This window comes from Ictalurus punctatus, chromosome 3 (genome assembly GCF_001660625.3).
Source record: "Ictalurus punctatus breed USDA103 chromosome 3, Coco_2.0, whole genome shotgun sequence".
NCBI lineage: Eukaryota > Metazoa > Chordata > Actinopteri > Siluriformes > Ictaluridae > Ictalurus > Ictalurus punctatus.
In genome coordinates, this window is record NC_030418.2 from 1845997 (window position 1) to 1873037 (window position 27041).

General features: G+C 39.3%; 1 protein-coding gene across 8 annotated transcripts; it reads right to left on the reverse strand.

Moving 5' to 3' along the window:
* Positions 1 to 43: 43 nt before the first annotated feature.
* Positions 44 to 27041, reverse strand: LOC108263096 (uncharacterized). Of its 8 annotated transcripts, XM_053679378.1 has the most exons (20): positions 26781 to 27041; positions 21090 to 21226; positions 20068 to 20223; positions 18971 to 18997; positions 18310 to 18687; positions 16120 to 16221; positions 15943 to 16035; positions 15756 to 15851; positions 15485 to 15559; positions 14716 to 14817; positions 13056 to 13154; positions 12698 to 12793; positions 12504 to 12608; positions 12190 to 12309; positions 11873 to 11962; positions 11083 to 11166; positions 2269 to 2361; positions 1885 to 1983; positions 1597 to 1615; positions 44 to 1484 (listed from the first exon to the last, which is right to left on the reverse strand). In XM_053679378.1, the coding sequence occupies exons 5-20, from the start codon at positions 18650 to 18652 to the stop codon at positions 1475 to 1477; spliced, it is 1626 nt and encodes a 541-aa protein (XP_053535353.1). In that variant the 5' UTR covers positions 18653 to 18687; positions 18971 to 18997; positions 20068 to 20223; positions 21090 to 21226; positions 26781 to 27041; the 3' UTR covers positions 44 to 1474. The 8 variants fall into 8 exon arrangements, 7 of the variants coding, with proteins under 7 accessions (XP_053535353.1, XP_053535347.1, XP_053535354.1 ...); XM_053679372.1 differs by lacking the exons at positions 20068 to 20223; positions 21090 to 21226; XM_053679379.1 differs by lacking the exons at positions 21090 to 21226; positions 26781 to 27041 and having other exon boundaries at positions 20068 to 20237.

Genomic DNA, 27041 nt, shown 5'->3' on the forward strand with positions numbered 1-27041 from the left:
GGAATGACATTATTCTGTTAAAATTGGATGTGACATCAAAGAATTAGAACATGACAAGTCGTTTAATTATTTAAGTAAAGCATTTAACATGTTGTAGTGTGGCAAACAGCAGTACCCTTTAGAAATATGGGTATGATTAACAATAAAACAATTACCAGTAATAATAACAACAACAACAATACCCTTATAACAGTGTGAAGTAATTTTTTTTTTCCTAATAGACATTGGCTTCTGGGTCTGAAGTCCATAAATCTGCTTTATGACACTTTCGAAAGGAAAACGAAAGCGGAGGAGATGGCGGGCATGAAAGCAGATGATCTACAGGTTTAAAATAAAGCATGTTAACATATAGAGTGATTAGGCTAATCAAAAATTTGATATGTAAAACAATCAAATTGCAGCAATTTGAAAAGAGAAAACAAAACAATGGCGTCGGTTAAACGACTACGATCGAATGATATTACCTTATTTCTAGACCATTAAAGACTGCTAACATGTTCATTAAGACAGAGCAGAGGAACATTTGCTAATTAACCATCAGTCCTCAAAGAAGGGCGAATGTAAACACATTTAGAAACGTCTCTGTTACAGTTGTCCACTGATTACTGGTGAAGATCTGTTGTATAGACTTGAATTTGGTAACGGTCTCTTCACAAGGCACATATCTGGTAGCGTTTGTGATCTGCTGTATATTTTGTATGTATTATATTCGTATAGTCTTGCTGCAGGTCTTTTGCAGTCAGTTACTCGAGGGTTTTTCACAACCTCCGAAATCTCAGAAATCTGCTTGCAGCCATCGATGGCTTCCTTTGTCTGCTCCGTCCAGGTATTTCATGTGTTCCAGCACAAGAACACCTTGTGCATGAGCTGCTCATAAGGAATGGGGTAAGATTCCTCAGGAACTTTGCCAGAAGCTCTGCACGACGTTTACAGCAGGTCATAACAGCCAAAGTGTGCTCTACTAAGTACTAAAGATGCCTGAAACTGGAGAAATCATTATAAGTTGCATTTTCAGTTGAACTTGCAGAAACCGCTCGAAGCGTTCGTCGTGTTGAATTATTTCAGTCGCTTTTGTTCGATTTGTCCGTCGCGAACTGCTGAAAGCTTGTCCATTTTTGACGATAAACCTGATTCGCTATGGGGGGGTCGAGTCAGGAAGGCTCGGCTGAAAGACCCTTCATCTCAGGAAAAACCTCTGAATGGTCTGGCTATTTTTTATCATAATAATAATAAAAAAAATAGCTAGCTAAATAAACATTGGCACGTTATCCGTGGGCATCAAAAATGATAAATGAGCCTAAAATGCAAGACTTATTCAGAATTGTTGTTGTTACACAAGGCAAGACAATAAATACATTTGACTCGACACAAACCATTTCCAGTTAAATCAAATGAAATCAAAATCAACCGACTTCTGAATGCAAACAAATGACATTTCATGGTTCATACCTCAGGCGCTGTTACTTTCCTATCTTCAGAACCGCCTGTTTAAAACAATAACCGGAACGTGAATTTCTGGAAAGGGCCGCCGTTCGGCTTTTTAAAATGAAAAATCCTATACAAGTTATTAAAAAAAAGAAAGAAAGAAGGGCTTACCTGTCTCTCAGTCTCATCCCTGTATCATATACAGAACATCATTAGATAAACGACAATTTTCCGACAAATCTGTCTGAATTCTAAACTCCAACTAATGTTGAGTTTTTGTCAACATTAACCAGTGAAATTATCCATTACTTTTCATTTCTTGCGCAAAATTGCACAATCACTGTAATATCCCTTATTCGTCTCTTTTTAATGTGAATGATGTATTAGGAATCGTTATGGAGTTGCGACGGTCGTGGCATGTTGCGTTTATTATAACCGATGGCTTTGGACAGTACTCACAGGCGTTGTAGGTTTGCAAAGCGAGCCAAGCAGAAATAAACACCGTCTCCAGAGATAAAACAATCACTCGTAGATCTCCGATAGTCCGTGCTCCGTTCCCTAGAATCCAGTACTGCGGTTAGATCTCACATTCGACTGTATAACAAGTACAAACATGAATGAACTGGAAAGCCGATGTCGTTTAAAATTTGTAGGGATTCAAGCTTGTGAGAATCGTTGTTGGATTTCATATGAACGAAGAGGGATTTGTTCCTATAGGGCTACGTGATACCTATATTAGCATAAACCAACATTAAACATCAGCTGTTTTTTTTTTTCCGCCGAAATGTTCTTTTTTCTTTTTAATGTATGTAGAATTTATCATGAAATCCTACTGTTCAATACCTGCTTTCAGGATCAGTTCTGTGGTGAGAGCGATTGCATTTACAGTACTGAGGCCTACAGCTCCAAACATGTAGACCATAGTTTGAAAATAACCTGCAATTCAGAACACGCTTATGAGTTATGACCATTTTGCCGATTCAAAAACAGACAGAACATGCCAAAATAATGATATCATTACAAAATAGGATAACGCCGGCCCAAATTTACCCAAAGACACTTAAAATTCAACGTAGAAGCAAATACTCACATCTGTAAACCCGGTTGGAGATGAAAAAAAAAAAGACACCGGCCGTGAGTGAGAAGAAGCAAGGGTCCAGATTTTATTTCCACCTCACGAGATCCACACGGATGAGAATTCTCAGAAGTGATCGGACACCTGGAGCTCAGGCGCCAGTATTTTGTTCACCGCAGGGGAGCCCACAGCCCCCGAAGGAGACGCTTCCAGGTGTACTACTGATCTAGGAATTGTTAAGGGGAGTAACGGCCTAGAGCTCTCACATGCAGTCACTTGGAAAAAGCGCTGATCAATAATAATAACATGTGGAGTGGAATTACAGTTATAGGTTACAGTTGGGACATCTTATATATATATATATATATACATATATATCTATATATATGTATTCTATATCCATCATACTATAAATAATGGTTACTGGGTGGGTTGGTTGTATTGCAAAACTTATCGCTTTTGTTATCACAGCTTGTTGTAATAATGCTAGACTAAGTGGGCATGTCCTTTCATCCTTTTTCTGAGGATCGAAGATATTGTTTACAGGACAATAGTACTGGAAACTGGAGACAGGCAACTGGGAACACACAACTGCAAAACCCATCATTAAATGTTCAATTTATGCATCAGATCTAGGCCTTAAAACGGGGAATATTTATCGTGATTTACTATACCCTGATTTTAATAAAGCAGTAAGCTATTAAAAACAATTCTGAGGAGTTCAGTTTTTAACGTGTTACGACTTCTGATGTTTACAGATCACTCAAGTTCGATATAAACACATCACAAGGCCCTGATTGTGTGGAGTCTGTATTTCTAAACGACTTAGCAGTTGATATTATTTCATCTCTTTCAATTTATCATTTTAATCTTTCATTAGACAATGGGGTTATACCAGAAATTTGTTATTATTTATTTATTTATTTATTTATTACATTAAATCAGGGACATCCAACTATATTAGATCATTACAATCCAATAACACGGCCTCCTCGCCTAGGTCCCTTGTAGAAAGCTTTTTCAGTAAACCGTTCACATGTTATCAGTCTGCAAGAAGTCTAAGGTCATACAAACATATCAGCACAACTGTTGTTTTGAAAGTCTTAAAACAATGTCACGGTACCCTCTGCACTTCCTTGTCTGTTGATTTAGAAGAGGCTCTCAACACAGTGAATCAGGAAATATTGCTGCAGAGATTAAATAATGTTGGTCTATCAAATCATTTAAATAAATTTACTAAAGTAATCTCCACTGCTCTAATCAATCGAATAACACCTCTCTTAAAGGGGTTTTCCCCTCTCATGTATAGTTATCTCTGTAAAATAGTTCTAGTCCGTTTACTTTTAAAAGTACAAACCCAATTGACAAAGATACATTCTTATCCCTTCCTGTTTTTCATTTACCAGAAAGATATTGAGAGAGGAAACCAAAATTCCTTTAGTCTGAAAATTTGTGGTGCACACTACCCGAACATATTAATATTCCATCTGTGCTAACGAGTGATAATCCCAATAAGATAGAACTAAAATAGAGTAAATGAGGTTGAGATCTAGATATGCATTTACAGTCCTCTAGCCACTTTTATCCCACTAATTTACATTCAAAACAACCTAGTGAATTTGGTTCTATGTGTACAGCACTAGTCTTTAGTCTAAATGGTATACATGCATGTACATGCATTTTGTTTCTTATTAATTTATAACTGTATCAAAATACTGTACTCAAAATATCACTCAGATCCTTCATACATGACATTTAACTGTTGCTCACTTTGGAGGAATGTGAATATGTATTTAACTTAGTCTAAAATAAAATTTATCATCTGTGAACTTTGTTTCAATTTACCACCAAGTTGTTACCTCGGCTGAATGCACAATTGTAAGAAGCATAAGATTCGTCCTATAATTTTATCCATTTCATTTAAACTGTATTTGACCATATTAAGGTAGTGTTAAATCTACTCATGTCACAAACCACATTTCCCATCCTTCACTGCGGTCCACAAACATGGCTGGCTGCCATGGACTGCAATTCCCAGATCACACACACCTGCATCCAGTTCACAGCTCTCAGTTTTTATCAGTTCTCAGCTGCTGTATAACGTATTATCAATTCAATTCACTTCACAGGTTCTCGAGTTAGTGACCACTGCTTTGTATTATTTAAATATTGTAACTCGTATACTTTGTATGACATATCCATAGCACACCGTATAGCACATATGTATATATATATATACACACCCACACATACACATACATATACACACCCACACATATATATTTGCATAACTACTCTATTCTATTTACCAATCTACGGTTCAGGAAAAAACACTTCAAACTACACTATTGTAAAGGGACCGTAATTAAACTACCTCCCAAACTCATATCAGCACAACATGTCGGCAAAAGTAAGTAATCAAATCATCACCTTATTCTAATGTTACGGACTCAGATATCACATCTGTAACAGGCGTACAACACATTATAAAGAATTTAAAATGTGCAGACTACTACTGCCATATGATCTTACTAATTACTTATCATTGGACATATACACAGCATTTAAAGAGAAAACATGCAGAAATTATTCAGCATTATACAACATGAATACCACACGCCAGAAGAATTCGCATTTACGCTGCTTAAGATATTGTATAGACACATACCCGTATAACAATCACCGATACACAATTAGTTATGGTTACTCCAGCTCTTGTTAGCGAGTCAGTTCATGAAGGTAGACTGCTCTCTAAAACCAGATGTTTAGGCTCAACATTATCTCAACAGGGAGGATGTGACCTAGCCTGATACGGACCACATTGTGATCAGCCAGAGACTGTTACCTCGGGTCGGTTTTACTTTTCAGGGTTTTTTTTATTAATATCACTCAAGCTGATCAATTTTATCATTAGTCAGGCAAAGATGTCTGTGCAGAAGAAACTAAGTGGCACAATGCACACCACATAAACTATTATTAAAGTTCTCTCCGGACTGATAACATCAAGACATGCTGATTGATTTTAATTTTTACAGGAATATATCCACGTATATATATATATATATATATATATATATACATTGAATCACTTTGACTTTAATGTAGAGCGTGAGATAAGTAAAGGATTGGAAAAAGGGGAAAAAACAGAAATCTCTCGCACGCGCTCTCTCCCTCTCTCGCGCGCTCGGTGGTTTAGATAACCGTCACCATGGAACTCAAAACACTTTCATTCAGTTTCCAAACAGGGAAACACACGGAATTCAAATTAAAATGAAAAGAATGATTTGGAACTCCGGCGCGCATGATTCTGACCAGCCACAATCTATATATAAACTTCCAACTAGTTTTTCCACATTATTTAAAAGGAATTTAAATGTTATGTACTTAATTACCATAATTGTAAACACAATTTTTTATATATATAATTTACTAACTTCAAGTTGTATAACAATAGTTACCAAAATACTACAAATATAAATGAAATGAAATATAAATATAAATGGAATATAAATGAAAGGTCCAAATGGACTTTCTCCTCCACATTTCGAGCGTCGGACTCACTCATTTCTTAACAGTGACTTCTGGGGCCTGAAAATGCACACTTTTTTTCCCGCCTTCAGTCTTCCTTTTTCCCTGGATCACACAATCTGGGAATATGTTTTTATATATTACAGGTCTAGTAATTCTTCTGTACACAATGGGCAGTCGGACAGATGTCTAAAATATGTGCCATTGGCGTGCATGCTCCCCAAAATTTTTAACACACTTATACAGCAGTTATTGATACCAAATTAATTATAACACACACAGTCTCGCCGACTCACCGAAAGTATGTACCGGATTCAAAACATTCGAAGACCGCAAGATATCTCACAATGCTCTGCATTACCAAGCTCACTCTGAAGAACACACACACACCGAATTGTCTTACCTTTTCTCCCCCTTTTTTTTTTTTTTTTTTTTGTCCTTCCACACAGACGCACAGATAAGAACACAGGAACACACATATACACCCCTCCTTTCTATCAACAACGCCGGAAAGTTCCCATACACACATTGTATTCCACATTATTACACTTATTTATGTTACTACATGAAGTTTTCAACGTATTAAGCACCTCCATACCAGCTCCGTATGCATGGAGCTTATAGTCATACAAATTAAATCCAACTTTCTCCAAAAAAAAAATTTTCCTTTTCTCTGAATCTTATCCAACACACATACCTCTTTATGTATGGAGCTCTTGTTCAGAGCACTAATAAATACTTTTTCCCTGTCTCCAAAACTTACACGCTCTCACACCACACTCATATTGTAAGCACATATATTTTAAGCACACACATTTGTTAGTACATATTCCATTCATACACCGGGCATGCTGTATTGCACGACCCGGACCTGGGCCCAGGATTTATTCCCCTCTCTATCCAGCCCTGGAATCTAATCTATCTATCTTTTATCTAATCCTTTTCCAGCGGTATTAGGGGTCCCCACCAATGCAGCCACCACTAGACTGCTAGTCAAGTCTAGTAGCCGGTATCTGGGGTCTGAGGCCTCATTTTCCACCTGCTTTCTATCCCAGCCCTGGAGTATTTCTCTATTTCTCTTTTTTTCTACCTTTTTTCCCTTCCTCCAGCGGTATTGCAGGACTTTCACTCACACAACACATATACCATTTCTTTATTACAATTATAAAAAGTACATTCTACAATCTACACTTCTCTTACCTCTTCTCACTCACTCCAGGTTCTTTTGGAGACCCACTTAGTCTTTCTTCCCACCCCGGGGCTTCTCAATCGTAACAACAGACCACTAAAACAGAGCTTTGACATAACAGGCGTCTGCAATGCCTTTTCCTATACGGCCTGTCTGTTGCTTAGAGAGCGAAGTCCCACGGGAGAGATTCCAGACATATAGATCTTAGCCCAGTCCCTTCGTGGTCGCCAAATGTTGGCTCGAATTTAGCCTATTACCCAAAAACATTTAAAATTCAACTTAGAAGCCAATACTCACATCTACCTCTGAGACCAGTTGGAGATAGAAAAAATACACCAGCCGTGAGTGAGAAGAAGCAAGGGTCCAGCTTTATTGTTTCATTCCACCACACGAGATCCACACCGATGAGAATTCTCAGAAGTGATCTGATACCCTGAGCTTAAGCTCCAGTATTTATACTGTATTTACACACTAGATAACCCATAGGTTTCCAGAAAAGGCCTATTTCACTTACCCATAGAATTGAAACCAGGGGTTTTAATTTACACATAAAATCAGAACCCAGGCATTTCCAAAAACCCAGGAAACCAAAACCCAGAGTTTCTAGTTACCTAGGTTGTCAAAAACCAGGATTCTCATTTACCTAGGGGGTCAAAAACCAGGATTCTCAATTCCCTAGGTAAAAAAAATGACGTAGACAAGACGACTAAACAACCGGGAGGGACCTTGGTCTTATCGTTATCTCGGGGGGGGGGGGGCAGTTTGACCCAGCCACCCTTATAACTGGCTTTCTTCATGGTTCTCTAAAAATTAAGGCTTTCCTTGCGAGACGAGAATCTTCACCACCTGAATCATGAGTAAGTTATATTTTCCTTTTTTCCCTGTATTTCTCGTTTATAATTTATTTTCATATTTGCACTATATTTCTTATTTTATATATATTTATACTACTTGAAAAGCGGTTTACTGTACTTCCAACTTCTTAATATCATTACAGTTCTACTGTCCTGCATATCCTACTATTCTGTTTTTTATAGAGTTTCTCTATTACTATAAGATTTTATTAAAGTTATTCATGTGTGTGTATGAGGAAGAGAGTGTGTGTGTATGTATGTTGTGTCTACTTGCCCGTACGAGTGTGTGTGTGTGTGTGTGTGTGTGTGTGTTTTTAGCACTCCTCAGCTCGTACACTTCTTTTTGACTTTTTTGACTATTACTGCTCTTAAATTGCTCGTAATTCCAATCAGTCAATGTCCACCTAATCCCGCTTCTATGTGTCTAGGTGCCGGTGCCCGTCGTCAGTCCCCTCTCTCTCCGTTACTGGACCTGGATCTGGATCTGGACCTCCCTTATGTTTATTTTATGACATTTTTTATCCACAACAATTTATACTGCATTTACACAGTAGATAACCAATATATTTTAGAAAGACTATGATATCAATACCAGTAGGGTTAAAAAAGAGCTCATCGACGTTACCATGATGTTTAAAAAAAGGCTTATCAAATTGACCATGATGTTTTGAAAGAGGACTTTCTGACGACCATTAGGATTGAAAGTGGGAGAGAGAGAAAACAATTTAGAGAGACCTTGGTCTCACTATTATCTCGCGGAGGGGCGACTCGACTCAGCTACCCTTATAAATGGTTCTCTCTTAAAATTAATGCCCTCGTCTACACCACGCCTGACGCTTCCTCGCGAGACAAGAATCTTCACCATCTGAATTATGAGTACGTTTCTTTTCCATTTTTCTGTATTTCTGGTTTATAATTTACTTTCATATTTGCTCTATATCTCTATTTTATATATGGTTATACCGCTTGCAAATGGTTTACCGCACTCCCTACTTCATAATATCATTATATTACCCTTCATATCCTACTACTCCTTATATTATCCTTATAATAATCTTAATACTCCTTTTTATTATTCTTATAATGTTATAATGTTATGTGTGTGTGTGTGAGAGAGAGAGAGGGAGAGACAGAGAGTGTGTGTGTTTTGTCTGCACGCCCGTCCTTGACTGTGTAAGAGTGTGTGTGTTAGCTATGTGTGTGCGTTCCCTTAACACTCTTTCTCTGTGACTAATAAACCATAGTGTGTTAATCTTAAAATGTGAATCCAATTCGTCAATATCCGCCTAATACCGCTTCCGTGTGTCTAGGTGCCCGTCATTTTTCCTTCCTTCCTTCATTGGAGGGGCTGGATTTGGATCTGAACACTCTCTATCAGATCGCGCATCTCATAGCTATCGCTGCGTTACTTGCCGTTCTTCGCACCCCCTGTGGAAATGGAAATGCGGGGTTCCCCCCACCTCTCAGATACAGAATCCACCCCGCGAATGTGTGTATTGACGCCTCTACACAGACAGACCCTCTGCCTGACCCTCCCTCCAGCTTTCAGTCTGAGGATGATATCGCCTTCTCTGATCTGGGCCCTGACCATTCTTCCCTCTTCTCACCTGTCAGTCCACCGTACTCTCAGTATTCTCCTTATTTCACCCTTGCTGGCTATGCCATGTCCCCAGGACGCACCCCATTTTCTTCCCCCTACCGCTCTCCTCAGGATTACACACCCACCAGTCCTGTGAATTTTCAATAAACTTACATATTACTCATATTACTAGGTCTCCCCCGTGTTTATTTCATGTCATTTTTATCCACAACAGTAATAATTCTGATCTGCCCAGGACATTTCAGTACCATGCCACCAGTGGACACCCTCCCTCAAACTCCTAGAGGCACTTTCTTGTCATTTCCTGGAATTAAAACGCATAGCTTGTTAGGATCATTGCGAAGTCTTGCCGATTGTTCTGAGCTGCTGTCTAGTCCTTGCTTTTTCATGTTTGACCCTTGCCTCTCTGATTAACCGTTGGACTTGTACCCTGGTTTTAGTAATACTGCGATTATCATGTTTGACCCTTGCTTCGTTCTCTGATCACTCTCTGGATTTTCACCTTGGCTTAAGTGCTTATTCGCTATGAGTCTTGGACATGTCCATTCATTTTTTAAATCGGTGTTGGGTAAGTTACGCCAAAAAAAAAAAAAAAAAGAAGTCATCCATCACCGACGAATAATTACCACTTTAAAATTGTAATCTGATTACAGCACGTAAAATGTCATCAAAGTAATCATTCACGTTACTTTCAAAACCTCTCAAACCTACAAAAAAGTGAAACTCGTAGTTCTTTCAGTAGTTTTAGCGCGCGTCAATGTATGACATGATCAGAAAAAGTTGGCTTTAACGTTAAAACTTGCCTCGGGTGTCGTCACTGTTCGTAGGACTACCGGGCTGATAAAATATCAAACTTTTCTAACTGGGCTAGTTTGGGGTCGCTAGCCAAGGGGAGGAACAGCTAAGCTATCACTGTATGGGTTTAGCTGCTACAGTGCCATACGGAGTACATTATCATTCCTTATTCCCTGCTCATATCATGTCCACGTAAACTGGAGCTCATATAGACATTTAGACGCCTTGTTTTCCTGCTCAGCCTCACAGGATGTTACTCTTTCAGTTTCAACCCCCTTTACTGGTTTTACTGGGGTAAAACCTGATTTATTTTAAAAATGCATTTTACTTAATATAGCTGTCTTAACAAATTTGTAACGCAAGTAACAATTTTTTTGACATCAGTAACTGTAATCAAATGACATTAATTTATAATGTAATGCATTCAATTTCTGCGTTGTATTACCGCATTACACTATTAACGTTACTGCATTACATTATCAGAAAAGTCATTAGATTACAGTAACGCGTCGAAACCCAACCCTGATGCCGGTAAACCTCCTGCAAATGGACGATCACAGTAGAGAACACTATAAAATTCCATACGGTAAGTAAAACATATAACGATCAGACTCACCAGGTAAACGTTTCGGATGTTTGAACAAACACGCCGCCGCCAAAACGTGGATCAGTGGCGTGAGAGCCAGATATCCAGCACGCTCTGTAACAGCATTCAAATGTATTACTCAGTTTTTCTCATTTTCATTTGTTCAGTCTTTAAACTGTGGGTTTCCAATGCATAATTAATGTTTGTTTTTTTTTTTTAAACGGATTTTAAGATCCTTTTTTTTTTTTTTTTTTTTTTTGTGAGATCTGGTTGTTTTAGTGTTAACCCCCCCCCATATTTTTCTGCTTTGTGTAACGAGACGTTTGAAAACCGGACTTTCCAGCATCATATTTTACCAATCTCATCGCTCGACATATCTAACTATTTATTTATTTATTTATTTATCGATTCATCGTTGCCGACGGGTGGAAAGACAAGGCAGCTAATTGGTAATAGTTAGCATATTATACCAGCTCAGGGGATAAATACTACTGGTAATTATATAGGTATGAACTACTAAATAGTTAACGTGAGTTCAGTTCAACTGTGTAAAGAAGTATCCTGTACGAAGAACAATTACTAATTCATTTCCGCACACCATCGAGAAAAACCACATGCATTTCACGTGAAATAAGGTGCATTGAAATGCTAAAACTGATGCTGAAGCTGATGTTAATTTATTTATTTATTTTTTTTCCAGCTGTATATCTGTTGTAACACGAAGCAGAAAGTAAAATCACCTTACTCTGTAAAACCTCCCGACTTTTTCTATATCCGTCTATTTACGATTTACAAGTGACGAATTGGGATTATTTTGTACCTTTGTGTTCCGTCATGATGTATATACAACTAAAGTACACTATGCCATGCACGGTGATTAGAAACGCAACAATGACCCCGCAGAATAAATCTGTAAAAAAAAAAAAAAAGTTATTAAAAACAAAAATTATTATTATTATCTACAAATGACAGTGAGGCTGATTAAATGCAAGCCCTGAAAACCATTCGAATGACTACAACAACTCGAATTTTCTTTTGTTTAAATACGCCATGTTTCATAAGATCTAAACAACGGTAAATCTAAGTGTGCGTGGATTGAAAAAGACACGAGATGTGACGAAATGTTCTCATACTTACATCCTTTTTTCCTCCAGTGTGAGCTGCGTTCTTGTCTCGGTCTTTGGTAGCAACGCAATAAACAAATCAATACCAACCATACAAATATAAACATTACACCTTCAAACAGAATCATCCATCCTGAAATTAAAGGGGGTAAAAAACAAACAAACAAAAAAAAAAACGATTATTAAATGCTAACCAAATAATAAACCGAGACCAGCAAACTCTATGCACATTCAACAATTTACTTCTAATGAAATAAATGTGTAAAAACGCATATTTCTTATTAAATACGACTAACAAGCGTTTAATAGGTTGGTGAAGGTACTTACCTCTTTTAACAAATTCTTGGAATGTATAAGCGAAAAGAATAAAAATGCTAATTACACCCAGGCTGTATATTGTCACAATGATAGATGACAGAGCAATTTCCACACCTGTAAAATAAATATATCATACGTGTGTAGAATTCCGACAGATTTTCAGTTTATAATGAATCCCCGTCCCGGTTATGATACCTACGTACCAAAAGGTTTTCCTTCGAAAACGTGCCGTTGTAGAGAGAGCACCATCATCATCACCACGGCCGGAGGGGCTAATACACAAATGAGCTCACTGATGGCTAAACGCCCCGAGAGGTAAATACGGTCACGGGTCAGATTGAAAAGAAATGTACACAGGGGTTTAGATTTGTTAATGGGTAAAATGTATAGATGATAACTGATATAAGCATACCGCAAGCATACAGACAGAGATGGCGACTTAAGGACATCAATATTTATGTAATGATTATGTGAAGAGTACGAATAAGATGCTGTGTTATTCGCTAAACGTATGGAACTGAACTCTGGATATGGCCATGAGGTTGTATGCTCAGTACTCACAGACGTAAGGGTCTCTATTTTTACTGAGTAGAAGTCCAAACAGAACCCCATTGAATATTTCTAGACACACAGTCAGATGGACCCGGAGACCATAGACAGCTGTAGAACAATGAGGGGATTAAATAAATAATTTAAAAAAAATCAATATTTGTTGATTTCCCAAATAAACAAAATGTTGCCAAACCCAGCATAACTGTGAGACAGATAAAGCTTCCAGATGTCTCTGAACAATACTGCTCTCACACACACACACACACACATATATATATGTATGCTATTTAGGTCATTGTCTTTCTGCATGATCCTCCCAATTAGATTGGATGCATCGAGGGTCCCTTTCCAAAACCTTCACACTAACTGTCCCTTGGTGGTGGAATGAACTTCCAACCTCAATCTGGACCACAGAATCTGACACTATCTTTAAAAAACAGCTAAAGACCCACCTCTTCCATGAGCACTTAACTACCCCCTAAAACGCCAACCCCCACATTATCCTTAAAAAAAAAACCCCAAAAAACCTTACTCTGGCACTTACACCTCGACTCTGTGCAGTCTGCTTTTCTATAACTCAATTAAAAAGATCTTGTATAGTAGCATTATTTGTATTGTTCTCCGCTTGATAGATTGCCTTTGCTTGTATTTCCTCATTTGCAGGTCTCTTTAGATAAAAGCGTCTGCTAAATGAATAAATGTAATTGCATGCATTTCTCTGTAAATTGGCAGACAGGACGTTCTTGTAGACTTCTGATCCTGTAGCCTGTTCCAGAAAGAGCCATGTAAGTGTCCCAAGCCAGGACACTGCTTCCACCACTTCACTGGTGAGCTTCTGTGTTTTGTATCATGAGGAGATGCATTCTTTCTCAACACTTTGGCCTATCCATCACTTTTTGGTACAGGTTAATCTTGGTTCCAGAACTTTCGTGACTTATCCCTGTATTCTTTTTGAGAATTCCAATCTGGATTTCTGATTCTTACTGCTCATGAGTGGTTTGCATTATGTGGTATGGCCTCCACATTTCTGCACTTGAAGTCTTCTTCCAAAACCAGGTGGAATACTGTGTTATGGTCTTGAACTTTTTGGCCATAATACCAAAAGTTATGTTTGGCAAAAAAAAACAACACAGCACATCACCAAAAGAACACCGTCCTCACGGGGAAGCACGGTGGTGGCAGCATCATATTTTGGGGCTGTTTTTCTTCAGCTGGCACTGGGGCTTTAATCAGGGTGGAGGGAATAACGAATAGCTCCAAATACCAGCCAATGTCCAGACCTAAATCCAATAAAAAAAATCTGTGGGGTGACCTAAAGAGGGCTGTCCACCGGAGATACCCAGCCAATCTGACATTCTGTCATGGTTATGCCGAGATCGGACTGGACTACGATTCCCATCAACCACTGCACCTCACATGATCACGTCACGTGACCGTTTGCACCTGATTCACGTTTCGGTTAATACTTGTGTAATATTGACTTTTTTGAGGAGCAGTATTAAGTCCAGCAACATTGCCTGAGAGTTGTAACTACAATTGTAAATTCACTCATATCGACGAGCATGACATACGTAACTACGATATATCTTCCTGAAATCGATTGGCCGAACCACTCACTGTGTATCACCGCCAAATATATACCATTACAGAATAGCATAATTCTCCTTACCTAATACAACAGCACTGATGAAAGTCACCACTGCAAAGACTATCAGTACTGTTACAGAGTGTCCTGCGGGTCTCTGTATCCCGGCAATTTTCTCAAAAAATACTAAACAAGAAATGGAAAAAGATGTTCAGTGTAATGCGGTTTGTATTAATTATGGTTTAAACTTTGAGTATATAACCATTTGTCTATGTCTTATGTATAAGAGTTAACCGCTATAACCCAACAAACACATATTTGCAGGCATGTGTGCAATGCTCTGTTCCAGCTGTGCTACGTTGCTAAGATGTTGGGTTCCACCGTTCCCGTGCTAGCTTTGTTAATCTCAGTTTGTGGCATCCATGAGTTAGATACAAACTGTTCTGCATCGGTCAATGCGGTTTTCCTCAGTGCTCTGAGTTTTTTACTCGGATGTCTGATGAGCCGCAAGCTGGTGAATAGGTGCCATGTACGGCAGGGGCTGTTGATGGGGTGTTTCAGAGTTTTAAAAACAAATGGTGGGAATACTGATTGACTATATCAGACTACATCAGATCAGATTCTGATGATAAAAGCAAATGAGGTTTAAATCTCAATACCGCTGTTGACCCAGCCTTTAGGGACCAAGGACTGGCCAATTTCCAATTCTATCAACTGTTCCAAGAAGTTCACTTCCCCTGGACAGGGGCAATCAATGTCATAGGCCCCATGGTCCAACCACTTCTACTCCATGTACTACTCTAGGTTTGAGAGCATTCCAAGGTACCATACACTTACTTCGGTGTAAACTTACCTGAACATACAGCCATTGTTATAGTTGAATGGTAAAATGGAACAGCCAAAGCCTTCACTGCTTTTTGTAAGGACTCTGTGAAATAAAACCATTTATTGACATTAAATACACACAGACTAAGTCAAGAATCAATCAGAAAGAGTTCTACCGAAGGCAAAGAACTAAAAAAAAAATATTCATGATGTTCTTCACTATGACAGGGGAAAAAAAGTTCTACAGTGCGTAATCTAAAAATGAAGGAGTTTTTTTTTTTTTTTATTTCTCCCCAAACCATTTGGTAATTTGTCGAGATATGGAGATGTCTTCAGCAGCATGACAGGCCTCAAGATACTGACAGCTGAACAAGCAATGACCTCAGAGGCAAACCCTATAAGGAGGAATTAGACCAAACCACAGTCTTAGAACATGGAAGGTGTCATTACCTGTTAAATACAGAAGGAAAATGACCCTGAATTTACCTTCTGTTGACCACAAGCAGAAAGCAACAAACATGCAGATGTTCGGACAGAGGATCAGAAAAACATCTGTTTTCATGCCTGTTGTGCTAGTATCTGAGAAAGAGGGGGGGAGGGAAGGTTAATATTTATATTTCTATTATTATATGATATATTGATAATCAGTGTCTGATGAATTACCTTTCTTTCTGAGCAGGTTCAAAACACGAGCACAAAATCCCACTGCAAGTGACAGTGCAATAGCAGACAGGACCAATATTGATACATGGGGTGCGGTGAAACCTGTGAATAAGTCATGGATGGTAAACAATTATTGTAGATCTTAATTATCATTTGTTCTTCAACAATATTGCCTTTTTTTTTTTGCTTCAATATTTCAGAATTAGGCATAAAATTACATGGGTCATTAACAGGGCTGGAGAATTAACTCAGGAACTTAAGTTCCAAAGATACTGTGTGCCAATGGTCATGCAGGGAAAGTTCGATTTCACCCCTCCTAACTGCCAGGGGGTGGTGTTTTAACACCTGGACACCTTCTTGTGTGCATGTACACACACAAATGTGGAGAACTGACTAGTCATTTAGCAAGGTGTCTGTCTAAGCAGAGGTTTGGGCCAGCAGGTGAGGTCCAGGTCATCACCATGGACAAAAGCATGACACTATTGTGATTTGGAACTCAACAAATGCCAGTCCAGGAGGTCTGTGCTGCAGCTACCTGGGAATCGCCACACACCCATCCAAATCTTAAGGTGGATATAAAAAGTCTACACAGCCACGTTAAAATTGCAGGTTATTGTGATAAATCATGTCACATCTTTTTTTTTTCTTCTTCTTCCAGCTTTAATATGATAGCAACTGGCAGAATTCCAGTGAAAAACAAATAGAAACGAATTCATGTTCGGAAGTAATTATCATACACCTGGCATCGACGAAGTGATTCTGATTAACTGTCACACCACCCGCCAGCAGAGGGAGCCGAGCCGAGCCGAGCACACAACTCATCCTCACTACGCTCTGTTTTTTTCCACAGTTCCTTATACTCCTTTGTGTTCTTTGGGTTTTAGTTCCTGGCCTACCTAGTTTATCTGTTCCTCCACTTGTTCAGTGTGTACCTTGATTTATTGATGTTATTTATGTTTCCATTCATTCAGTGCGTTTTTTCGTGTTGGTGTTTTTACCACACGGGCCCCTTTCAGTTTCCTGTTCGAGAAACTTCTTTTGTCGCACTGAACTTCTCCTTGAATTTGTCCTCCAAACCTCATGGCGGCATGTGACGTTAACCCCGAATAAAGATCAACTGTTTCTGTAGGACTTTCTTGAAAAGTCTCCATGGTGTCATCCGGTTCCTAACGACCTACTGGGATTGACGGAGGCTAAACTGAACACTAGATTATTTCTGCAATCATGTTCTATAAACCACAGATAACCTTCAGGTTCTCAGTGAGGTTCCAAAGGAGATGCCGGCCATTACCGAGGTCATTTTACAGTATAGTGCTATATGTTCACGATGTGACTTTTATAGTCTCGACATGTGAGGACATGTCCACAATAAAGTACAGTATGCTGGCACTGAAACACCATTCCCATTCATAACTCATCACTTATACACGTAGAAGAATGTGATCTATATCCTGACTTTTGCACGACCTGGTTTACTATAATCACCTGTGTGCAGTTTTAATTCACACCAAAGGAGATGTGGTTCATTCAAATATTCATGTGCCCCAAAATGCATACCATCAACTGCATATATTTGAATATCCAAAATAAAAGGTATGCTAATCCTGTTCCTTAGAAACGAATCTGTAACCTTTAGATTTGGCGATAGTAATGTGTTACTGACTCGCCGTCTTTCTATTTAAAGCTCCGTCAGGGAAAAATATTCAGAGCACATTATCCGGAATCACGATGAGCTTTATTGTCAAGTGTGCTCACACAGACAAGGAAGTTGGTTTGACTGCTATGGACAGCTATGCAAGGGGTAATGCACTGTACAGAATGTTGGGGGTATATCCAGGTAAGAGAATAAATAGAAGTGAACTTACAATTGTACGTAAGGGGAAACTCACCGGGGAAAAAATCGCAGGGAGCTAGGAGGGTCCTTGGTGGCAGTTAACGGTTTCAAGATCTGAATGGTTTTACTCTGGTGTATCTTACTGATCTCCTCAAGTAGTACAGAATTCATTCTGAGGCTCACTCCAGCTCAGCAGGTGGAACATGCTTTTCTTATATTCTTATATATATATATTTTTTAAATCCAGACTGAAAATTACTTGCTTAACGTGACCTATTCACACTTCCTTTCATATTCTGTAGAAATTCTGACACATGTAGAATCAATTCAGTAATGATTTTAGACAGGTATATTACCTACACCAGCCAGAACCACAGTGGTACGTGCTGACGTGTTCATAGCATGGACCTCACATATGAATTCTCCTTTATCTTCCATCTGTACATCCATCAGCTTTAGGGAAAAGTTCCCTTTGGAGATTTCAGAAGAAAAGAGCTCAACTCTATCCCAGTAACTCTCATGTGAGGACTCGGGGATGGTAACATTATTTTGATAAAGCAGGACAAGGACATTTCGGTCTCCGTCTGTCCTTTTCCAGCTCACTTCTTCTATCTTACTGGCTGGTACTCGTCCATCTAGAGAACAGTTCAGGATGGCCTCTTCACCCTTGTAGGCAAAGACAGCTTGGTCTGCTCCCATCACCTGAAGATGCTCACGGCCGTGGACATGGAGACCTGGATTAAGACCAAACCATGCATGGATCCGCCCATGTACAGAAGCATAACGGAATTGTTCAGAATGTCTTTTGGTGTGCAACAACTAAATAACTGAACATAGAAATCATTCAAGATAAACCATTTCATTAAATATGATCCAGTGCTATAGTTTCAAATTTTCTGTTGGAATGTCGCAAATTATTTTCCCCTGAAAGATTATTCTACCATGTAAATTGAGTACAATTAGTACTAGATTACATGAATATTGTATCATTACGCATATTTAAGAAAAAAGCCTTACCTTCATGTCCCACAGCAAAAGCAAACACTAAAAACACAAAGAAATGCATTTAGCTTGTTGTCTCTTTCATCAGTTTCACTTCAACTGACAGAACTTACCTGGATTTTTTAATTATGTTATGCAATGAGGGACATGTGTAAACTTGAAAGGTTTAAACGTGCCAAGTATCAAAACCAACATCTATCAATACTGATCGTCCTTTGAAACTATGTATAATTTGATGTATGAAGCATTTGGCGGACAAGCTTATCCCTTATCCACAGTGGCTTACATTTATCTCAATTTACACAAATGAGCAGTTGAAGGATAAGGGCCCAGCAGCACTGGGATTTGAACTCACAACCTTCTGACCACGTGTCCAACATTTTAACCACTAAGCCACCACCTCCAAATGTACATGACGGGAATGACTGGCTCGAGCCGACGGGAAGGATACGATGACTGAAATACGCACTCTTTACAACCGTGGTGAGCAGAAATGCATCTCAAAACAAACAAACAAACAAACAAACAAACAAACAAACAAAAAGTAAGTAAAAGCAGGTAGACATGAAGGAAAGCAAATGGAGCGTTAATGGACTTGGGACACCAGATCAGGAATGAATCAGCTGCCTGTATGCCTCACACTATAGGCCGTATTGTATATTATTATGAAGCATGTAAGGCTCTCTCCCAATGTAACAAGCTTTAGAAGTTCAGTCTGATCTCAAGCAACATGCGTGAACTTGCATATTTTTAATGTGAGTTTGGTGTGATCTCATATAGTCGCCTGCTTCTGTGTGTGTGATTTTTTTTTTTTTTTTTGCTTAACTGGTTCGGAACCTATGGTAGTAGTAAAACTTGCCCTTAGTATATAATATGACTGGCGCCATATTCGAAGTAAGGCTGTAAGTTTGCTAACCGAACTGAACTCAAGCGAACTCCGAACTGCAATCTGCTCACACTTCTTCCTCCTCCCTCTCGTATGCAATTGATTAAAGCCTGAAGATAAACTGTGCAGAACAGACCGTGCTCTCCCATGAGGAAATCATTTATTTAAAGACCTGCGCCTCAGCGCTATCCCATGGGCAGTAGCAGCGGGTACAGAACAGTCTTACCTCCTGGCGGTGTGAAATTTGACTTGTCATTGTTGTGACAGAACGGCTGAGATCCAGACACCACATGATATCATTATAAAGTCTGTTGGAAGACGTGGCGGCCCCGATAATGAATTCTTCATAGATCATGGGATCCAGAGTGATCTTTTGTGACTACTACAATACAAAAGTAAATACAAAACACAAAGAGCAAAACTTTTTTTGTTATTATATATAAATACATGGAGCCATTTCTGAATATAACCATATCTAGAGTGCATGGTCCCCTGAGTCGATGTCTCATTCCAATCCCCACACCACAAGACGTCTCTATCGCTAAAATATATGGTCACTTCTGGGTCACTTTCACCACGTGGTTTTATTCATCACGTTATTCTCACGATGTCACGTGTTTACTCGAGTTAACATGCAGTGTCTGTATATAACACGATGGAATGCACTATTTTAAATATGTACTAATACATAATCTCTTGAGGAAGAGACAAAAAAACAAAACGGACATGTGAAATGTGTCTAAATTCATCTATGTAACATCACACAATGCTCACCGTCTCATAAACCATCAAAAGGAAGAAACAGATAGAGAGAAATGATCAGACTTGCTGTCTTTTCTTATTAGGCTTCCTGATTGTTAAGAGGCTTAAGGGAGTTTGGCACACACACAGAGTCAGTCGGTGGTATTTAAACATCGATGGGGTAGATCAGATAAACTGCAGGTGTGTAGGGATTAAAACGGTGTTAAGTCCGCAAATCCACATGACACGTTTCACACCCGAGTCCCTTTTCAGTTAGGTTCGGGTGTCTATGGTACATCTCTCTCTCGAGGATTTTTCACATGTTTAGAAGGCATTCTTCTCAACATGACTTTCGAAAAAGCTGTGTATTCTTCAATAAACCTCTAGAAAACTTGAGCTTTTACACTGCACAGGGTGAAACCCTCATAGTAAAATAAAACTGGATGCACTCTATTGCAGAAAAACAAACAAAACAGGTAGCTCTCCAATCCACTAGAGAATACATACATACTCAGCTGACCACGTAGAGAAGTACACACCGCCCCCTGCTCGAATACCTTCTGGTGTGAGCTGCTGATGTGATGGTATGTGACGGCCTGCATCCTCGAGCCTGAACTCGGGTCACTACATAGGTGTGGAGGCATCTGTTGGTAATACCAGAAACGCCAATCAGCTCTCTGCTCGTGTTTTCCATTCATGGTTGCAGATTACGTCGATTTCAAGGGCAAATATGTGGCCATATGGTGCTTTTCTTCCATCCTGGAGCATTTTTGCATCAGAGCTTTTCTTGCAAAATCAGTTTTCCCACCAACTTTCTGTTAATTAATCCAAACTGATCGATAACAAAAAAAAAATCGCACCTCGAACACTCATTAGTACCAGTGCAGCATTACACCTCTACGTCTACATTTATACATTTAGCAGATGCTTTTACCCAAAGCGATAAAAAAAACAAAAAGATCTCCTACCTTCTAGACACATGCTCCTGTCTTCCAGCCAGCACCTCCCTTCTGAGAACCAATATCACTTCGATTTTATGCTTTCATTTCACAAAACATTGCCCTGGCAATCGAAACTCTCCATAATGTAATCTCCTAGTTCACTGAACACTAAATATTGATGTACGAACCGTTGACTCGGTGGGTCAGATCAAATATCTTAGAGCAGGTATGGCAGAAAAAAAAACAAAAAACAAAAAAACAACCAAAAACAGTTTAAGTTCCGGTCTTTAAATACCGCACCATGTAAAACATAAACACTCCATTTTCTCAATATCTAAATTTCACGCTTTTATTTACCGCATCCCGAACTGTAATGAATGGAACGTTCAATTACTAGACAACACTGTGTTTCGTTTCACCTTGAGAGTTTACTCGGTGTTTTTCATTACCTTCTTGCTTGGGACAGACAAATTCAATCTATAGGTAACAATCTACAGGAAAAAACAACAACAATAACAACAACAACAAAAAACGCAGCTTGTCCAAGCGTAGAGACTCTCGTCCTAAAGATTTAGTGCATGGTGGAAAACTAAGTTCAAAAAGATAAATAAACATCACTGCATGAACAATTATTTGACTTTCTTTGTTAAATAGCAACACATAAAATATATTTTTAAATATATTACATCCACCATACAAGTACCTGCGAATGAACTGCTGCCATGGAAACGATAATGGACGGTATTAGAACGAGCGCGTTAATACGAGCCTGTGATTCTGTTCGAGAGAATTCATCAACACCTTCTGACCGATCAGAATCGGGAAATGAACAGCGCTGTGGTATGAACACTATAAACATCTTCTGAGTTTGATTCAAAAGACTGACCAGTACCTGACTTGTGACAATGGAAACCAAAAACAGGAAACATCACCATATAAGGAAAATGGAAATTAACGTCAGAAAACAGAGAAAACAAAGAGGTCAGATTTGTAATATATGCATACGGATACGAATCTTGCGATATATCATTGCCATTTCTAAGCTAACACCCATTTACAGGCTTATTTCGAGGTTTCTTTTACGGAGCTTTTACAAGATGCCAAATTGACTCAGCTCTTGTCAGACCGCAAGCAAAATCGATGCGTAACCATTACTGCACTCCAGACACTTCTTCCCATGCTGCTCTTACTCTTCGGCTGAACCATAAAAAGAATGGTTTACTATGAATCGGTCAGTAGATTCAGTCTGATGTGTTCCAAACAAGTATGAATCCAGGTACAAATAAGAGGTGCAATATTTATTTATTTATTTATCCAAAGGAAACGTGCCGGAAATTGTACTGGAGCGTGATGGGAGGAAAGTTTTAAATTTTATGCAGGTGAGCCTTCAGATATGAAGCTTGACTAAACGTGACCATGAACAGTGCATTTTCCGCTAAAACATTCATTTACGCATCCTTAGTAACAGCCTGGTCATGGTTGCGATGATTTGAATTAGGCTACTACAGTAGTTTGTTTACTTCTTTGAAATGGAACGAAAGACTTTTATTGGGAAAGAAATGACTTGGGCAGGTACAAAGTGTGAGCAGGACTGCAAAACGGTATTATACTTTGCTATTGTAATAAAAAAAATAAAACCAAACAAAATCCATCCATCCATCTTCTATACCGCTTACTCCTTTTCAGGGTCACGGGGAACCTGGAGCCTATCCCAGGGAGCATCGGGCACAAGGCGGGGTAAACCCTGGACAGGGTGCCAATCCATCACAGGGCACAATCACATACACACTCACACACCCATTCATACACTACGGACACTTTGGACACGCCAATCAGCCTACCATGCGTGTCTTTGGACTGGGGGAGGAAACCGGAGTACCCGGAGGAAACCCCCGCAGCACGGGGAGAACATGCAAACTCCGCACACACAGGGCCACGGTGAGAATCGAACCTGGAGGTGTGAGGCGAACGTGCTAACCACTAAGCCACCGTGCGCCCACCAAACAAAATACCCCCCAAAAAAACAAAAAAAACCCCCACCCTTCTTTGAGCTTAAATCCGAATACGATATGAATATTTAAAGCACTAAACAGATATAGACTTAGACTTCTGTTATTTTACGTTCTACATTAAACCCAAATAAAACGCATTTGCCTGCACTTATTAATTCGTATCTCTTAATTTAGTCCATTCTTTCTAAGCAGGAGTCCATGCTGTGCGCACGTACCTGTGCAAGTTAAAAACCCCACCTGTTTTAACAACAACAACGACGACGACGACGACAAATCAATAAAATAAAACAATATACTCGATACACAATAAATCTCAGCCAAGGACGCGACGTCTTTGCAGAGCCGTTCTCTATTGCGATCTGCTTCTCGGAGCCACGTAAGATTAATCCACAATTCATCATAAACGTTTAAGGTTGCAAAAGCGTTCTCCAGCGATTAAGAGCTCGCGGTATGCTATTAAAGCCCCACCAAGGTTTAAAAAATAAAAACACATTAAATCTCAAACAGACGAAAACGATCATTACGTCTCGAAAGTGGTAAAAAGTTACATGGACTCCTTTACGATGCCAATTAAATTGTGATGTTATTATAATACCTCATAGTTCTTATTGTTTTTTTTTTTTTTTCACACCAGGCCAAGGAAATGAGTATTATCTCCCCAAATCATTTCAAATATCGATCCCCAGGGTGCATTAGAGAGCCACCGGGGATATTAAGCAGCATTTATGTGTATTGCACGAGAGTGCGCCTAAATAAAGCATGCTCCGGAGAAAGGCTTCGCCCGTAAAGCTCCTATTGAGATGCCCTCAAGCTAAACTACCCAATCGATACTGAAGCAAAGGGAAGTTAGTGGACAAATCAATACTTCTCCGAGGGAGAAATATGTTTCTGCCAAATCCGTCAGGGGTCTGATAAAAGTGCTGTCGCGCAACTGTGGCAAGCGAACAGCCTCATGAAGAGGTCTGAAATAACACGGGTAGGTATGTAAAGCCAGCCGACAGTTCCAATGAGCCCTACGAACCAAGCATCGTGTCTTCCTTAAACCGTCAGGAAAATACTTCTCAACTGCATGCATTTCAGCCTAATCCAAAGCGCTGATGAATTCTCGATTCTGATTATTCAGAAGGTGTCGAGTTGTTCATTTTCTTTAACGGGAGCTCTCAGAGCGGTGCAGCAGGTGGTTGCAAACCCTGGGTTTATACTAATGCACTCGTTTTTAACACGTTAGCATTTGTAGACTAACAGCCGGTCGTAGGGTGTAATTGTTAATACGGACACGTTTGTGATAAAGAGGCGTTTATTTAGCATTTATGGAAAGAGTCGAAAGTTGTTTTCCCATGAGGAAGTCTTCAGGACAGAGAAGGTGCTGTGTGGTTTCTCAATAACACGACAAGCTTGTCTTATTGACTTTAGGAGGCTGGTTAGGGAAGGACTCTTTACTGTTGCCTTAGCTCAAGTGATAACTTGCCTTGGGTTGGAGGAAAGTCAAATAACCAGTCTGCCGACTGTTCATGTTCAACGGAGCGTTACAAACTTCAAGTTTCCCCAAACACCCTTGAGTGACAGCCATTACTGTTGGGATTACTTCATAGATTACTGGGGACAAAGATGATGTATTAAACGGCTTGAAGTGGAATGACTCAAAAACAGCAGGTGGATCATCAGCTACACGATCTTCCAGAAGTTGTTCCAGTGGGAAAGTGTAGATTAAATTAGATAGTGTCACGTTGGAGCGGTCACCTGTGTGAAGGAGGCCATAAGAGCCCAGTATGTTCAATACATTCGCTCCTTCAGTGCTGCGATACAGGCTACAGCGTGGACATTATGAATATTCAAGCGTCGGCCAGTTTTATCGAGGTCGATCGTTTTAGGATTTGCAAATCTATATTCGATACATGTTCCTCCACGTTTTGTGTTTGTTCTGTCAGAATGTACACGATCCAGTACAGCCAAAAAGATTAAAATAGTACGTACATTCTTAATATAAATTTTCGCACACAAGTTTCGTCTTCCTGTTCAGAGCGGCATTCGTAAAATACGTTTGAAAAATAAAACACAACTATTTGTAAATTAAGTAAGCCATTACCTAGCTCGAAAGCTAGGTATACTGTATACACCCTTTATCAGCCTTGGATAATTTTTCTTGTGTGTCATTCCTCTAGAAGAGTTCCCCTATTTCCACTGATGAAATGCAGGAATTAAAAAACATTTTTTTCAAGCTCCCATGGCAGGTAAACATGTAATAATGCAATCATCATTATTATATTTTTAAACAAGTGGAGCCAGATGCTCTGGGCTGGGTTGAATTGGAGGCTTGCCATGTCATGTTATTACGTCAAGCATCGGATTATATGGCCAAAGAAGAATAAACTCAGTTGGCTTTGGTGTAGCTGGACAAACAAGTCAACCTTGATCATGGACGTCCTTTTAGCGGTGTTCCACTTTCTTTATGACTCTCACGGTATGAAAGAGAGCACGTGCTACAAAGTTAGGCCTGTCCATTAATCCGTCAGCCATTTAACCGTTTGGAAAAATCGTGTCTTTCGTACGGTTCAGTAGTTTAGGAAGTGTTTGGGGTAGAAACTTACATTCATATACTTTTACCTTTTATAGATTTTGTATTAAGGGACATTTATCTGCGAAAGTGTGCGTCTCTAAAAAATTTTTTTTGTTGTTGTTCCGTTTGTGGTGTTTATTTTTTTAAATTTTTTTATTAAACCATGGCAAGACTGTGCGAAATTAGTCAAGTTCAATGTTGTAATTACAACATTTTTCTATGAACTGTGCCTTTCCAAGTTGGGGGTGTGTCAATAACAATAAATTAAGGTGGCTACCAATATGAATGTAACACCTACAGAAGATGGTACGATTTTACTGGTAGTTATGCATAACAAAATAAACCTCTTGTCTTTGGCGAGTTTTCTCACAACCTTTCTCACAGTGCCCCCCCACCACCACCACCCCACTCGCAAACTTCTGAGGAGGACACGAATGCAGCAATAGCAATCTGTGCTGAAATAAATGCTATATGTCTATTTGAGATATTGACATTTTATTGCCTGCTAAACCTAGGAATCAAAACTCTTGTATTAAAGGAAGAAATGAAAACCTGACTCATTTGCTGTGAGAGCAGAGGTTTGATTAATGCCCCAGGAGATCCCAAACCCAATAAGACTTCGGCTGCTTTTTATGTTATTAAAAAGAGGCTTAAATCAATATTACAGCAATACTACAGTAAGACTCACCGCATGTCCGGGATAGTCGCGTGATGACGGACAGCTGGAGGAACTTGAACACGTAGTTATTGCAAGCTTGTGTATTCAGATATGTTCAACCGGTGGTGCTGGATTGTATCCGATCTCAATTGTAGATAACCTGGAAAAGTCTAAATACACCCTGGTTAATATTTAATCCACATCCTGGATCTGTGATGAGCAGTTCCTCTGGCTGCGTGTTGATTTTCCTTCAGTTGGTGTTCAGGGCAAAGATGAGTAACCCCTTTCTCA

Excerpts from the sequence above, each read along its gene's own strand:
- LOC108263096 (XM_047154433.2), bottom strand. The coding sequence starts at position 19,019 with ATGCATTTCTTTGTGTTTTTAGTGTTTGCTTTTGCTGTGGGACATGAA. Across the intron at positions 18,688-18,970 it reads TTTTGCTGTGGGACATGAAG|GTCTCCATGTCCACGGCCGT; the intron begins GTAAGGCTTTTT and ends GTCTTAATCCAG. Across the intron at positions 16,036-16,119 it reads GAACCTGCTCAGAAAGAAAG|ATACTAGCACAACAGGCATG; the intron begins GTAATTCATCAG and ends CCTCTTTCTCAG.